Below are 14618 nucleotides of genomic sequence, written 5' to 3'. Positions count from 1 at the left end.
CTTCTTTGCTCCCAGTTTGGCTGCTTTATCTCCTAGTATGTCATGGCCCTCCGTTCCCCATTCTCATGTAACGGTATGAGAGCTTGTAATTTCTTAGGAATAAATGTGAGTCGCAGGAATGAGCTTGGACGTAGCCTTTTTTTGTGTTTGAGATAAAGAATAGAACAGAAATCTTTTGAAGACGACCGTTGCCAGCTATGTCGTACACCGTGTTCAGATGGAGCGTCTTCTCTCTTGACAGATTGAATCCAAGGATGTATATGCTCAGAGACAGACGCTGCTCATAGAGATTGAGGCAGTGCGGAAGCGGGAAATGAACCTCCGGCAACGAATCGATGCTTTTGAGCTGTACGTGTTGGTGATTTCTTTACGTATTTTATTACCTTCATTTCATATATGATTTTATTAAACGTCGGTGGGAATTTATCATTCAGTTCTCGTCAGAAAACAACAAGGCTATGTGCACACGTTGAGGATTTTTCGTGTTTTTTCCTCGTTTTTTTCACTATATGCATCCCATCATTTATAATGCATTCCACAATTTTTGTACATATGTTGCGTTTTTTTCCGCGAAAAAAAAAAAAAACGCATCGCAGTAAAAAAACGCTGCACGTTCATTAATTTTGCGGATTTTTTGCGCATTCCCTACTATATTATTGCATTGGGAAATCTCCGGAAAAAAAACGCAAAAAAGTGCGATAAAAACGCATGCGGATTTCTTGCAGAAAATGTCCGGTATTGTTCAGGAAAGTTCTGCAAGAAATCCTGACGTGTGCACATAGGCTTAGTTGTAAAAAAAAATGTAGCAACTTTTGGCATTTTTACATCAACTTAGAAACTTTTCAGAAACGTGGGCGCACCTTGGCAGGATGGGCACGGCCCAATAGATTCACTGTAATTTGTGCCTAAAAGATGTATAAAACTATATGATTGGATTTTGGTGCCTACACAGGCCAAAAGATGAGTTAGATTGATTAAAAAGCATAAACCTCTGACTCTTAGAAATGCCATGCCGTGATTATCTACCCCCTACAGTATAGGGAAAATTTGCAAGAGATGGTAATGGAAAAATCTGTCACCGTTTTGAAAAGGTCAGATTTTCAGTGAGCCTTTAATAATATATTAAACTGTGCATCGATGCTAAATACTTATGATAGATCAATGTAATTTCCATTTTAGAGCTCAAAAGTTACAAGAAGAGAAAAACAGGAGTGTGAACGAGCTGCTGCGGAAGCGAGAGCTGGATGTAAAAAATATTGAAGATACATATGAAAAAAAGATTAAAGATGAAGTCTTACGGTTTGTTTGTCTGCTTGTGTATCCTACCTCAAGAGTATAAAATTAAGAATTCTCCATAAGAAGGGTTAAAGGAAATGTCTCCACACTTGGTTGGTAAAGCATTAATAATATGCTACAAGGCTATCAAAGTGGTTAACCGGTGTCAGAAGAAAAGTATGCAGGCACTCTGTGACTGCGGATTGCCAAATCATGAGAGTGTGTGATGTGGACATTACCATGTATTTTCTGTGTGGGTGGTCACGTGCCGACTAGACTCTTGAGCATCTCGGAATTCTTTTCTATTGATAGAACCCGGGGAAGTTTAGTCAGCAGATGACTACATGAATTAGTACAGTGCCTGCATGATGTAGTAAAGTGACTGCAAGTAGTAGTAGAGTGACTGCAAGTAGTAATAGAGTGAGTGCAGGCAGTAGTAGTAGAGTGACTGCAAGTAGTAGTAGTAGAGTGACTGCAAGTAGTAGTAGTAGAGTGACTGCAAGTAGTAGTAGAGTGACTACAGGCAGTAGTAGAGTAACTGCAGGCAGTAGTAGTAGAGTGACTGCAGGCAGTAGTGGAGTAACTGCAGGCAGTAGTAGTAGAGTGACTGCAGGCAGTAGTAGTAGAGTGACTGCAGGCAGTAGTAGTGTCGGGGTCGTCACGACAGTACCCTTCCTTCACCAGTCATTCCAAATCAGAATAAAAGCATGTTGGTACCGGATAAGAATGAGTCAGACACAATGCTGGTTCAAACTCATTGCATGCTCGTGTGTAACGTCACAGCAACTACTGAACTTTATTTCCTGATACACAACATTACATGATCTATTGGGGGAAGGTGTGCAGAAGGCGGGGATAGGCGGGGGTTGAGCAATGTATCTAGTATTCAGTCCTTCTGGTTGGCTCTGACATCATCTGATCAATCTTCCTTTGTCCACATCTTGTCCACATCGCTTTAAGTATCGTTTCCAGAGAAATGATACTTGTCCTTCTGGAATGTGTAACTTGTTCCTTCAGCCGAGTGAAAGTGGGGCAAAGGTGAATACTGACAGCCATCTTAAATACAATTACATATGCATTAGCAAGCCAAGGGGAAAAACTTATTGTTTCACAGCATAAGAATACATAAAGTACAAAAGAGTATAAAGACATATATTTTTACCTTGACAGTAGTAGAGTGACTGCAGGCAGTAGTAGTAGAGTGACTGCAAGTAGTAGTAGTAGAGTGACTGCAGGCAGTAGTAGAGTGACTGCAGGCAGTAGTAGTAGAGTGACTGCAGGCAGTAGTAGAGTAACTGCAGGCAGTAGTAGTAGAGTGACTGCAGGCAGTAGTAGTAGAGTGACTGCAAGTAGTAGTAGTAGAGTGACTGCAGGCAGTAGTAGAGTTACTGCAGGCAGTAGTAGAGTTACTGCAGGCAATAGTAGAGTGACTGCAAGCAGTAGTAGAGTGACTGCAGACAGTAGTAGTAGAGTGACTGCAGGCAGTAGTAGAGTGACTGCAGGCAGTAGTAGAGTTACAATCCCTTTAACCGTTTCACGACCTATGTTGATAGGTAAGTCATACGTCGTGTATCCCCGTGATACGGGCTCTGGCTCTGAGCTTGTGTCTTTCCCAGCACATGACCGCTTATTTCATCATATTGCGCACTTGTCAGTATGTTTTGCCCACAGACACACGGTCCATGGAAACAAACTGACACGTGCACAGACCCATTCACCGGTACGTGTGAAAACTGTCACAACAAGAACCAGACACACTGATGTCTGAAAGAGACCTTATCCATAAACTCATTTAACCCTTCACCTGAAGCCTGTTTTCACCTTCCTGACCAAGCCAATTTTAACAATTCTGACCACTGTCACTTTATGAGATCATACCTCTGGAACACTTCAATAGATCCCACTGATTCTGAGAATGTTTTCTCGTGACATATTATTCTTCATGGTAGTGGTAAAATGTATTCAATATGACTTGCGTTTATTTGTGAAAAAAATATAAATTTGGCAAAAATTTTGAAAATTTCGCTACTTTTAAACTTATGCCCTTAAATCAGAGAGTCCTATCGCACAACATAGTTAATAAATAACATTTCCCTCATGTCTACTTTACATCAGCACAATTTTCGAAACGTAATTTTTTCTTTTGTTAGGATGTTAAAGGGTTAAAAGCTGACCAGCAATTCCTCATTTTTACAACAAAATTTGCAAAACCATTTTTTTAGGGATTACATCACATTTGAAGTTTACTTTGCGGGGCTTCTATGACAGAAAATACCCAAAAGTGACATCATTCTGAAAACTGCACCCCTCAAGGTGCACAAAACCACATTCAAGACATTCAAGAAGTTTATTAACCCTTCATGTGCTTCATAGGAATTAATGGAATGTGGAAGGAAAAAATAAACGGGTAACTTTCTTTCACAAAAATTTTCATTCAGACCTATTTCTTTTTCCTTTCGCAAGGGTAGCAGGAGAAAATGGACCATACATTTTGTTGTGCAATTTCTCCTGAGCATGCCGATACCCCACATGTGGAGGAATACTACTATTTGGGCACACCACAGTCCTTGGAAGGGAAGGAGTGCCGTTTCACTTTTTGAATGTAAAATTTGCTGGAATAATTAGTGGATGCCATGTCACGTCTGGAGAGCCCCTGATGTGCTTAAACAATGGAAACCATTTTGGAAACTATAGACCCCTTAGGGAACTTATCTAGATGTGTATTGAGCACCTTGAACCCCCAGGTGCTTCACAGAAGTTTATAACGTTAAGCCATGAAAATAAAAGAATCATATTTTTCCCACAAAAATCTTTTTTAGCTCCACATTTTGTATTTTCACAAGGGTAGCAGGATAAAATGGACCCCAAAATTTGTTGTTTGTTCTCTATGGAGACCATCAGGACAACGCGATGGAATGGGTTCCCTACGCGATTCTCCTCAATGTTGCTGTCACTACTGACAGCAGCATTAGAGGGGTTAAATGCCGGTGATCGCTGATCTTGGGCTTTGCTGCAGGTGTCAGTGTGAGGTCGCGCGATCACGGCGCCATACATGTACTGCTGTTTGCAGGAACATTGGTCCCGCAGAACAGTATGTATATGGCGCATGTCAGATAGGGGTTAAACCATCCTGTTTGAGAGTGGTTAATGTAAAAATCCAATAGTATTCCCTACTGATGAGTCTTTGTAATCTGTTACACACTTTTGGGTACTGTATTTTTCAGACCATAAGACGCACTTTTTTTCTCCTCCAAATTTGGGAGGAAAGTGTGGGGTGCATCTTATGGTCCAAATGTAACATGGGGAGGTAGCAGCGGCGAAGTGGGATCACACTTGCAGGAGGCAGGAAAATTTCGCCGCTGCAGGAATCCATGGCTGGGGAACCACATGGTCCCGATGCTTAAAGTGAAGGAATATTCATTAGCCGCTTCTCCGTCCACATGTCAGCGCCGAGCAGTGGGCAAATCAGCAAATGAATATTCCTTCACTTAAACAACGGACAAAAATGGTTTCCCCAGTGCAGGATTCCTGCAGCGGCTGGGGAGATTGTGTGTCTGGTGGAGGAGGGAGCAGGGTGTCACAGGAGGGATCGCAGCATACCTGACAGCAGTGCGGGCTGTACTGATGCCGAGTGCTCCCGTATAGGACCTATGGTGAGGTCATGAAGAGGGCGGGCTGGAGCATCACATGACAGCACAGAGCCCTCCCTCTTCATGATGTCATCACAGTTCCTGCAGACACCGCACTAGAAACAATGCAGCTTCCTCCTACACGACCTGTGGTGAGGTAACAAGAGGGAGGGCTCTGTGCGGTCATGTGATGCCCCAGTCCTTCTTTACCTCACCACAGGTCCTGTCAGCTTTAGAGAGAGAGACTTTTGGTTTTCTAGCGTGGCTGGCTGGCTGCAGGACCTGCACTGAGCACAGCCTGTAGAAGTAAGAATTAATTAAAAGTTTAGTAATAACACATAAAATCCACTCTGCCACTCCTGTGGTGAACTATAACTCCCAGAATGTCATAGTTATAGTTCTCCCATGGGATCTTAAAGCAGCACTCCAGTGTTATTTTTTAAGTGCTGGAGCAGTGCTTTAAATATAAACTCTGTGCCCCCATTCTTGTACTCGACCTCCAGCGTCTTCATATAGTTCTGTACTTTACAGACACCACACTGGTCCCGCAGCACCATCTTCTACCCGTAGCTTCCAGCATAATAACATACTATTCTATATAATAACACCACATATAATAGTATGTTGTTTATGTTATTAAATATTTTACCACTTTTTTTGCTTCAAATATTTTTTTCCTATTTTCCACCTCTAAAACCTGGGTGCGTCTTATAGTCCGGTGCATCTTATAGTGCGAAAAATATGATATTTGTTTGACAATAATGAGTTTTAGGTTAGTAGGATCTTGTTTATGTTCAATAAGAAAGTGCCTTGACAAACTGTGGCACGTTCTACCCTTCCTTATGATATACCTGTGGCCATTCATCTCGTTATCCATTTAAAAACTGCATTTTGTGTTATCTTTGTCTAATATGTACATTTCTCCTTCGCCTCATTGGGGGACACAGACCATGGGTTTATGCTGCTGCCACCAGGAGGCTGACACTAAGTAATACAAAAAAACTTAGCTCCTCCCCTGCAGTATACACCCTCCTGCTGGCTCCCAGCTAACCAGTTCTTGCTTAGTGTCCGTAGGAGGCACACGGACGGGTCTGCTATTCAGACCCAAAGAACTCTTTTTTACCGATTTTTACTTTTTACTACGGTCGAATGGGGCGACGGATTCTTTCATGTTCCGATCTCCCCGAACCAACAACAGGCGAGCACGGGAGTTTTACCTCTCCGTATCCTCTCCTGCGACGTGGGAAGCCACTGCCTGAGCTGATTCTAGGGGCGACGGGCCCCTTCAAGGGCACCGATCTCCCCCCTCCCTTATCAGACGAGCACTGGAGTGTCACCTCCAGTATCCTCTTCTGCAGCCAGGACTATTGCCGGACATTCAGCCCTGCCCACCAGGTTTTACCCTCGGCTGTACAGAGGCACCTTCCAGCGTGGCGTCCGAGCAGCCCCCACTGCATCACCACTGAAAAAGCGGATGATGGAAGGAGGCAGACGGTTCCTCTCCACCCCCCTTTTACAGGGATGGTGGATGGAGGCTCCCCAACCCTGCACCGTCCTATCTACCCGGGCACAGCTCTGACCTGCAGCATCTGCCATCCCCTTCATATTGGGGTAAGTGCTCCGTGAGATTTGGGTTTTTCCGGCGGTCAGAGGAGGGCTCCATAGCGGCAGGGTCCCCACAGAGCTTCGCGGCACTTTCCCCTTCAGTCTGCGGGTGCGCGCCGGCCGAAGCCATAAATTTAGTCCCCGGCTTCGGCCCTGTTTAGGCCGCATCCCGGGAAGCCCGCCCACCGCTTGCATCCTTCTAGCGGCTCGCCCCCCTATTCAGGCGCTTCTCATTCCAGACGAGATCTCGGCGGCCATCTTCCTCCTCCTCCATTTGTCGGTCATTAGTTTTTCTGTAAGGGGCTGCCGCCGGCGGTTTTGTATTCCAGACGAGGGACTCAGAACCTCGGTAAGGTGAATCGACCACCCCCCACCCCCTCCCCGCACGCACCCCGGCAGCATTAAGGGACTAGCTTTCCCTGTTTTTATATACTTAAGGCCTGCAATCTCTGGCTCTCCTGCAAGCTCCGGTCTTAAAGGCACGGGTCTTAAGGGTACATGACCTCATTCCCTGGTATTTAAGACTCATGCCCAGTAGTCGCTGGGCCCATAGGTGCATCATATTACTTTAGCAAAACAAAAGTCCAAACGTAACGTTCTAGACGCCTCTGACCAATATTAATACACAAGACAGCAAAGCCAGCCACTAAATTTTAAAACTTAACATTTAATATGTATACTTCTAAAACAATATCTTATGTTTAAAATTATAATTAGGTGGTCATGCGTACCAGTGCACTAGACAAAAAATAGTTTGATCTCACCAAACGCCGTTTCTCTTGTTTTTTAGAGAGAATTCAAGGAGCTCCAAGACAAACTGGTTATGTCTCTCAAACTGACATCCTCTAGATCCGAGAAAGTGCTTCACTCCTTTAATTCCAAATTCATGGGGTATGGAGGAATAGAGAGTCTCGACATCTATACTTGCCAACAATGTATCCTTCTCTATAGGTATTCCTTCCAATTTCTGGAGGAGGTCTGTCGTATCACGGATATAAGAGGGCAATGCGCTTACATAAGGCTTTAATATGTGATCAACATAGGTACCCAGATTACTGCAAATGCTTCCCATGCCTGAGACTATTGGTCTCCCTTTTAAGGGAGTGTACCCTTTATGTACCTTTGGCAGGCTGTAAAATGTGGCCATAATGGGGTATTGAGGAAGTAGAAAAGAGAGCTCATCCTGGCTGATCAATTGATTGGCCTTGGCTCTTAACAGTATTTTTGTAAGTGTATCCATGCAATTTGCTGTTGGATTTTCTTTTACAACCCTGTATGTCCCAGTATCTCTTAGTAATGCAAGACACATATCTTTGTATTGTTTGATGTCCATTATGACAATATTTCCCCCTTTGTCAGAGGGTTTTATGACTATGGAGGAGTCTTTTTCAAGATCACACAATGCCTCCATTTGTTCTTTGGAGAGATTGTGTGGTGTGTATGTTCTTCCTAATTTCTTGATGTCTCTTGTCACCAAGTTAAGGAATACATCCACAGCTGATATGTCTTCCCCCCCGGGGGGCATTCTGGTACTTGCATTTTTAAAGGGAGTGAAGGGGCCCCTTCCTACAGACGCTGGTACAACTTCATCCAAGTTTGCCAGACATTGTACATCACTTAACATGTCTGGGGTGATGTTATACTCACGGCATGTTTTTAAGTCTTTATCCTTAAAAAATTTGTGCCATCTAAGCTTTCTCACGAAAAGATTAATATCCTTGATGACATCAAAGGTCATCATATCTGTTGTAGGCACAAAAGATAATCCTTTACTAAGGACAGTCATTTCTATATCCGTGATAACCCTTTGTGACAAGTTAATCACTTGTGAGTCTATTCCTTGTATGTTGGGTTGTTCCGATTCCTCAATGGGTATATCCGATCTAAAAACCCCCCCCTTGGTGATGAAGTCGTGTACCGCCCCGAGTAGCCCCTCTGTCTGCCTCTCTGGCGGCCTCTGGTATTTTTTTGTCTTACGTCTGTATCTGAGTACTCGGTGTCTGTTGATGAGATGTCTGTTTCTCTCTCCCGTTCCTGTCTCCCACCCGGATATTGATACACTTTGTTGTCTTTAAAATCCTGTAGATCCCTACAGAATTGTTTATGTTTCCTTTCCTTTAAGTGATACTGGAATTTCTCAATTGTGTTCTGTAGGGCTGTTTCTTTTACACTGAAATCACTCTCTTCCTTGAATTTTTTAGTAATATCTATCTGTTCTTTCAATTTCTCATTAAGAACTTCAAAATTATTCTTCTCCTCGTTCACTAAAATTTGCATTAATCTTAGTGAGCTCGCTGTTGCTTCCTTCTCCCACTTGCTCATTAATTGTGGAGAGCGGCACCGTTGAGCTGGCAGAAGATTAATGCGTAAACCCCTTGGTACTATGTTGTTTTTTATATAGCTCTCCAGGCTTTGAATTTCCCACCAGGAGGAGATCTGCTCCTTGTATATTTTAGTAAGATCATTAAAGGCTGCTGCATATGTGGGAGTGTACTTTTTTTGACAAAATGCTTTTTCAGAGAAAATATCCTTGGCTTCATTCAGCCATACCTCAGTATCTGGACAGGAAGATAGAAAACCGGCCATAACAACCCGTATTGTCAATATATTACTTTAGCAAAACAAAAGTCCAAACGTAACGTTCTAGACGCCTCTGACCAATATTAATACACAAGACAGCAAAGCCAGCCACTAAATTTTAAAACTTAACATTTAATATGTATACTTCTAAAACAATATCTTATGTTTAAAATTATAATTAGGTGCTCATGCGTACCAGTGCACTAGACAAAAAATAGTTTGATCTCACCAAACGCCGTTTCTCTCCTTCTTATAGATTTCTGTGCTTTTCCAGAGCACGGCGTAGGGGAGAGACAAGTAAACCTTTTCCCCTCAAGGGGGAGACGAAGGGGAGGGGGTGGGGGTTGAAACCTATCTCCCCTGTCGTGCCCCGTGTATAAGTCTCCCGCCCTGACAAGGGCAGTTCCCAAGTTTGAGCCTGTTTAAATGAAGCCCATTGGAAAATATAGCCACCCTGGATAATGTATCGTCTTATACTTCCTTTTTTCTTCCCGACGCGTTTCCCTCCCCGTTATGGGGGTTCATCAGGGGATTGAAAGAATGTCCAGGTTCATGAAGGTATTCTGCAGTGGCAGACAAAACCTCATCTAGTAGTATCCTCCATGTGAGGGTCAAGCAGTCTCTCTCTTGTCAGGTCTAGTTGCCATTAAATAAGGGAGGGGGAGGTGCTTGGACTCAGCGTCTGTCATCACTTCCCTTTTAATTATACCATACATATTATTCTATTTAAATCGCTCCTTGTTAAACACATATTTCTAACAATACTCACAGAACAGTTTATTATACTCTTTAAGCAGTTCACATGTAGTTGTAGATTAGTTCTTATATCATGCGCTGTTCAGCGTGCCTCATTAACACCTCTGCGTAATGGAGCAACTGCGCATGCTCCTCTAAACCATAGAATTCCTTCACCCACATTTGCCGATCTGATTGATAATGACTCAGAACATACTACCACCCGTGCGCTCTTCACATAACCCGGCAAATGATCCCATCAACTTCAATCCTACTTATACCTTATTTATTATTTAAGTTCTGGACCCCTATCTACTCATAAGCACCTTAGTATACGCCTACGTATGATCAACTCACAGCGCCTGTGCGTGCTGAAGCCCTGTCAGATTCTATGTCACCTGACCTAGGTCCTGGTCGGTGTTTACTGCGTGCGCCTTACTCTGCCGTATCTCTGTACTACTCGGCTGTGTGAGCGCATAACCGCAGGTACTTAATCGTATTCTTTTTCTGCCATCTCCTACGTTCTAAAGGCCCCTTCACATTAAGCGACGCTGCAGCGATACCGACAACGATCCGGATCGCTGCAGCGTCGCTGTTTGGTCGCTGGAGAGCTGTCACACAGACAGCTCTCCAGCGACCAACGATGCCGGTAACCAGGGTAAACATCGGGTAACTAAGCGCAGGGCCGCGCTTAGTAACCCAATGTTTACCCTGGTTACCATGCTAAAAGTAAAAAAAAACAAACACTACATACTTACCTACAGCCGTCCGTCCTCCAGCGCTGCGCTCTGCTTCTCTGCTCTCCTCCTGTACTGTCTGGGAGCCGGAAAGCAGAGCGGTGACGTCACCGCTCTGCTTTCCGGCTCACAGACAGTACAGGAGGAGTGCAGAGCACAGCGCTGGAGGACAGACAGCGGTAGGTAAGTATGTAGTGTTTGTTTTTTTTTACTTTTAGGATGGTAACCAGGGTAAACATCGGGTTACTAAGCGCGGCCCTGCGCTTAGTTACCCGATGTTTACCCTGGTTACCAGTGAAGACATCGCTGGATCGGTGTCACACACGCCGATCCAGCGATGTCAGCAGGAGTCCAGCGACGAAATAAAGTTCTGGACTTTATTCAGCGACCAACGATCTCCCAGCAGGGGCCTGATCGTTGGTCGCTGTCACACATAACGATTTCATTAACGATATCGTTGCTACATCACAAATAGCAACGATATCGTTAACGATATCGTTATGTGTGAAGGTACCTTAAGTTTATCAGCCAGATAAGGTAATTTACAGCTCGTTTACATCTGTACTATTCGGCTGTGTGTGCACCCAGCCGTAGATGCTAGGTCATATCCCTTATCTACCACCTACTGCGTTCCTCGCTTATCAGCTGAATACGCGGCCGGTAATTTATACCTTGCGACAATAAGTTATTTTTGTTGTCCGATCAGAAGAATATAATTCTCTAATGACCACTAAAAGGAATCTATGTATTATTAAAGGTTTCTTAAGATTATAAGCAGGCTTTACCATTTAATTGAGTCACGGGTCCCCATTATGTTTAGATGCTTTAGTGAAGTTTATCAGCCAGATAAGGTAATTAACAGCTTGTTGACATTTGTACTATTCGGCTGTGTGCACCCAGCCGCAGATGCTAGGTCATATACCTTATCTGCCACCTACTACGTTCATCAGCTGAATACGCGGCCGGTAATTTATACCTTGCGACAAAAAGTAATTTTTGTTGTCTGGTCAGAAGAATGTAATTCTCTAATGACCACCAAAAGGAGTCTATGTATTATTAGAGGTTTCTTAAGATTATAAGCAGGCTTTACCATTTAATTGAGTCACGGGTCCCCATTATGTTTAGATACTTTAGTGAAATAGAAATAAAATTTGGTCCCCCTTGTATTTTCAATTAGATATTGATGGGACAGTACTTCACCTCTGTATTGACTATTAGTGCGACTATGGTCTATCGCATTATAAGTACCTCTCAGAGTCACAATTGAGGCCTCCATATTCATTATACTTGAAGAGATTCCTTCTCTCACACATAGTGTCCTTTATGACTATAATAGTCGGAGCAGATTTAAATTTTAATCCTTTCTTTCTTTTGTATATATACACATATATCTCCCTTGTTTTGAGCATACATATATATAGTTCTTTCACTGTATCATGGGGCTTTTACTCATTATCTCTTAATGCCCCACGCTAATTAATCCTAGTGGTACAGTGAAAAACCCTGGTAGGTTTGCAAATTGCAACCCGGGTTTAGGTCTAACAGTTAGGCATTTTAACCCATTCCAAGGGTCATTTTGATGACTCGGAAAACATCGTCCCACACCAGTACAGCCACCATAACTTAGATTTTAGTGAGGGAGGGAGAGTTAAAGAAAACAGCTGAAATTCAGTTGTTCATTTAGCCCTAGGGGCCATTGAGTGTCTAAACGATAGATCCACCGACATTCTTTTTGCAGGATTATTTTGTCATAATTCCCACCTCTCACCGGGGGTTTTACTTGTTCTATACCCATGAAACTAACCACTTTGCAGTTGCCATCATGACAGCTGTTCACGTGTTTCGCTAGTGGCGTATCTCTATTATTTCTTATGTCCCCCAAATGCTCCCCCACCCTCCGTCTAAATTCTCTAAATGTTTTTCCCACATATGATTTGCCACAAATACAAGAAGCCTTATAGACCACCCCTGTAGTCTTGCAATTAATAAATTGCTTGATTGTAAATCTCTCTTTGGTGGTGTCATTCTCAAACTCCTTTCCTGTTCGTATATGGTTACAAGCCACACATAATCCACATTTAAAGCAACCTTTTGGTTTTTCTGGTAGCCATGTTGTCCCTCCTTCTGGTTTACTCAAATGACTATGCACTAATCTCTCCTTAAGGGATCGACCCTTCTTATATGTAATCTGGGGTGTCGTTCCTATGACTTTCGCCAAATCTTGGTCCATTAACAGGACATTCCAGTGACTTTTTAATACCTCACGTACTGCTTGCGCCCCATTGTCAAAGGTGGTAATCAGGCGAATAACATTTTGATTTTCTTCATCTCTCGTCTTGATTTTGAGTAGATCCTCCCTCGGTTGTGCTTGTGCATATTGGAAGGACTCCCTTAGTATCTTATCCGGGTACCCCCTTCTCTTGAACCTCTCTCGTAGATTATCTGCCCAGTATTTAAAATCATTAACTTCTGAGCAGTTCCGTTTCATCCTTAGGTATTGCCCTTTTGGGATTCCCTTTTTCTGAGCTATGGGGTGATGACTATCCCATCTTAGCAGGGAATTGGTCGATGTGGGTTTACGGAAGATAGAAGTTGTTAATACATCCTTATCTGTTGCTTTCCTGATACAGATATCTAGAAACGGTAGTTCGTCTGTCTCAATGACCGAAGTAAAACGTAAACCAATTTCATTGATGTTTAACGCCGCCACAAATGATACAAATCTCTCTTTGGTACCACTCCACAGAATGAAAACATCATCTATAAACCTGACCCAGAGATCTATAGATCTGGTAAACTCATCCAGAGCCTCCGAGAAGACGGTTGTATCCTCCCACCAGCCCAGGAGCAAATTTGCGTAACTTGGTGCAGATGGATTACCCATCGCTGTGCCCCTGAGCTGGTGGTAGGTTCTTCCATCGAAGGTAAAGAAGTTGTTTTTTAGAGAGAATTCAAGGAGCTCCAAGACAAACTGGTTATGTCTCTCAAACTGACATCCTCTAGATCCGAGAAAGTGCTTCACTCCTTTAATTCCAAATTCATGGGGTATGGAGGAATAGAGAGTCTCGACATCTATACTTGCCAACAATGTATCCTTCTCTATAGGTATTCCTTCCAATTTCTGGAGGAGGTCTGTCGTATCACGGATATAAGAGGGCAATGCGCTTACATAAGGCTTTAATATGTGATCAACATAGGTACCCAGATTACTGCAAATGCTTCCCATGCCTGAGACTATTGGTCTCCCTTTTAAGGGAGTGTACCCTTTATGTACCTTTGGCAGGCTGTAAAATGTGGCCATAATGGGGTATTGAGGAAGTAGAAAAGAGAGCTCATCCTGGCTGATCAATTGATTGGCCTTGGCTCTTAACAGTATTTTTGTAAGTGTATCCATGCAATTTGCTGTTGGATTTTCTTTTACAACCCTGTATGTCCCAGTATCTCTTAGTAATGCAAGACACATATCTTTGTATTGTTTGATGTCCATTATGACAATATTTCCCCCTTTGTCAGAGGGTTTTATGACTATGGAGGAGTCTTTTTCAAGATCACACAATGCCTCCATTTGTTCTTTGGAGAGATTGTGTGGTGTGTATGTTCTTCCTAATTTCTTGATGTCTCTTGTCACCAAGTTAAGGAATACATCCACAGCTGATATGTCTTCCCCCCCGGGGGGCATTCTGGTACTTGCATTTTTAAAGGGAGTGAAGGGGCCCCTTCCTACAGACGCTGGTACAACTTCATCCAAGTTTGCCAGACATTGTACATCACTTAACATGTCTGGGGTGATGTTATACTCACGGCATGTTTTTAAGTCTTTATCCTTAAAAAATTTGTGCCATCTAAGCTTTCTCACGAAAAGATTAATATCCTTGATGACATCAAAGGTCATCATATCTGTTGTAGGCACAAAAGATAATCCTTTACTAAGGACAGTCATTTCTATATCCGTGATAACCCTTTGTGACAAGTTAATCACTTGTGAGTCTATTCCTTGTATGTTGGGTTGTTCCGATTCCTCAATGGGTATATCCGATCTAAAACCCCCCCCCTTGGT

General features: G+C 43.1%; 1 protein-coding gene across 5 annotated transcripts in view; it reads left to right on the top strand.

Moving 5' to 3' along the window:
- The window catches only part of OFD1 (OFD1 centriole and centriolar satellite protein), a 143080-nt gene that overhangs the window by 32624 nt on the left and 95838 nt on the right, over positions 1–14618 (top strand). For all 5 annotated transcript variants that reach the window (XM_069757724.1, XM_069757725.1, XM_069757727.1 and 2 more), the window contains exons 9-10: positions 242–348; positions 1180–1299. In XM_069757724.1, the coding sequence (XP_069613825.1) occupies positions 242–348; positions 1180–1299 (227 nt within the window). The remainder of the gene's footprint in view (positions 1–241; positions 349–1179; positions 1300–14618) is intronic.

This window comes from Ranitomeya imitator, chromosome 3 (genome assembly GCF_032444005.1).
Source record: "Ranitomeya imitator isolate aRanImi1 chromosome 3, aRanImi1.pri, whole genome shotgun sequence".
In the NCBI taxonomy this organism is placed as follows: Eukaryota; Metazoa; Chordata; class Amphibia; order Anura; family Dendrobatidae; genus Ranitomeya; species Ranitomeya imitator.
Note: the sequence above shows the minus strand (reverse complement) of the source record. Positions and strands in the feature narration are given on the sequence as shown.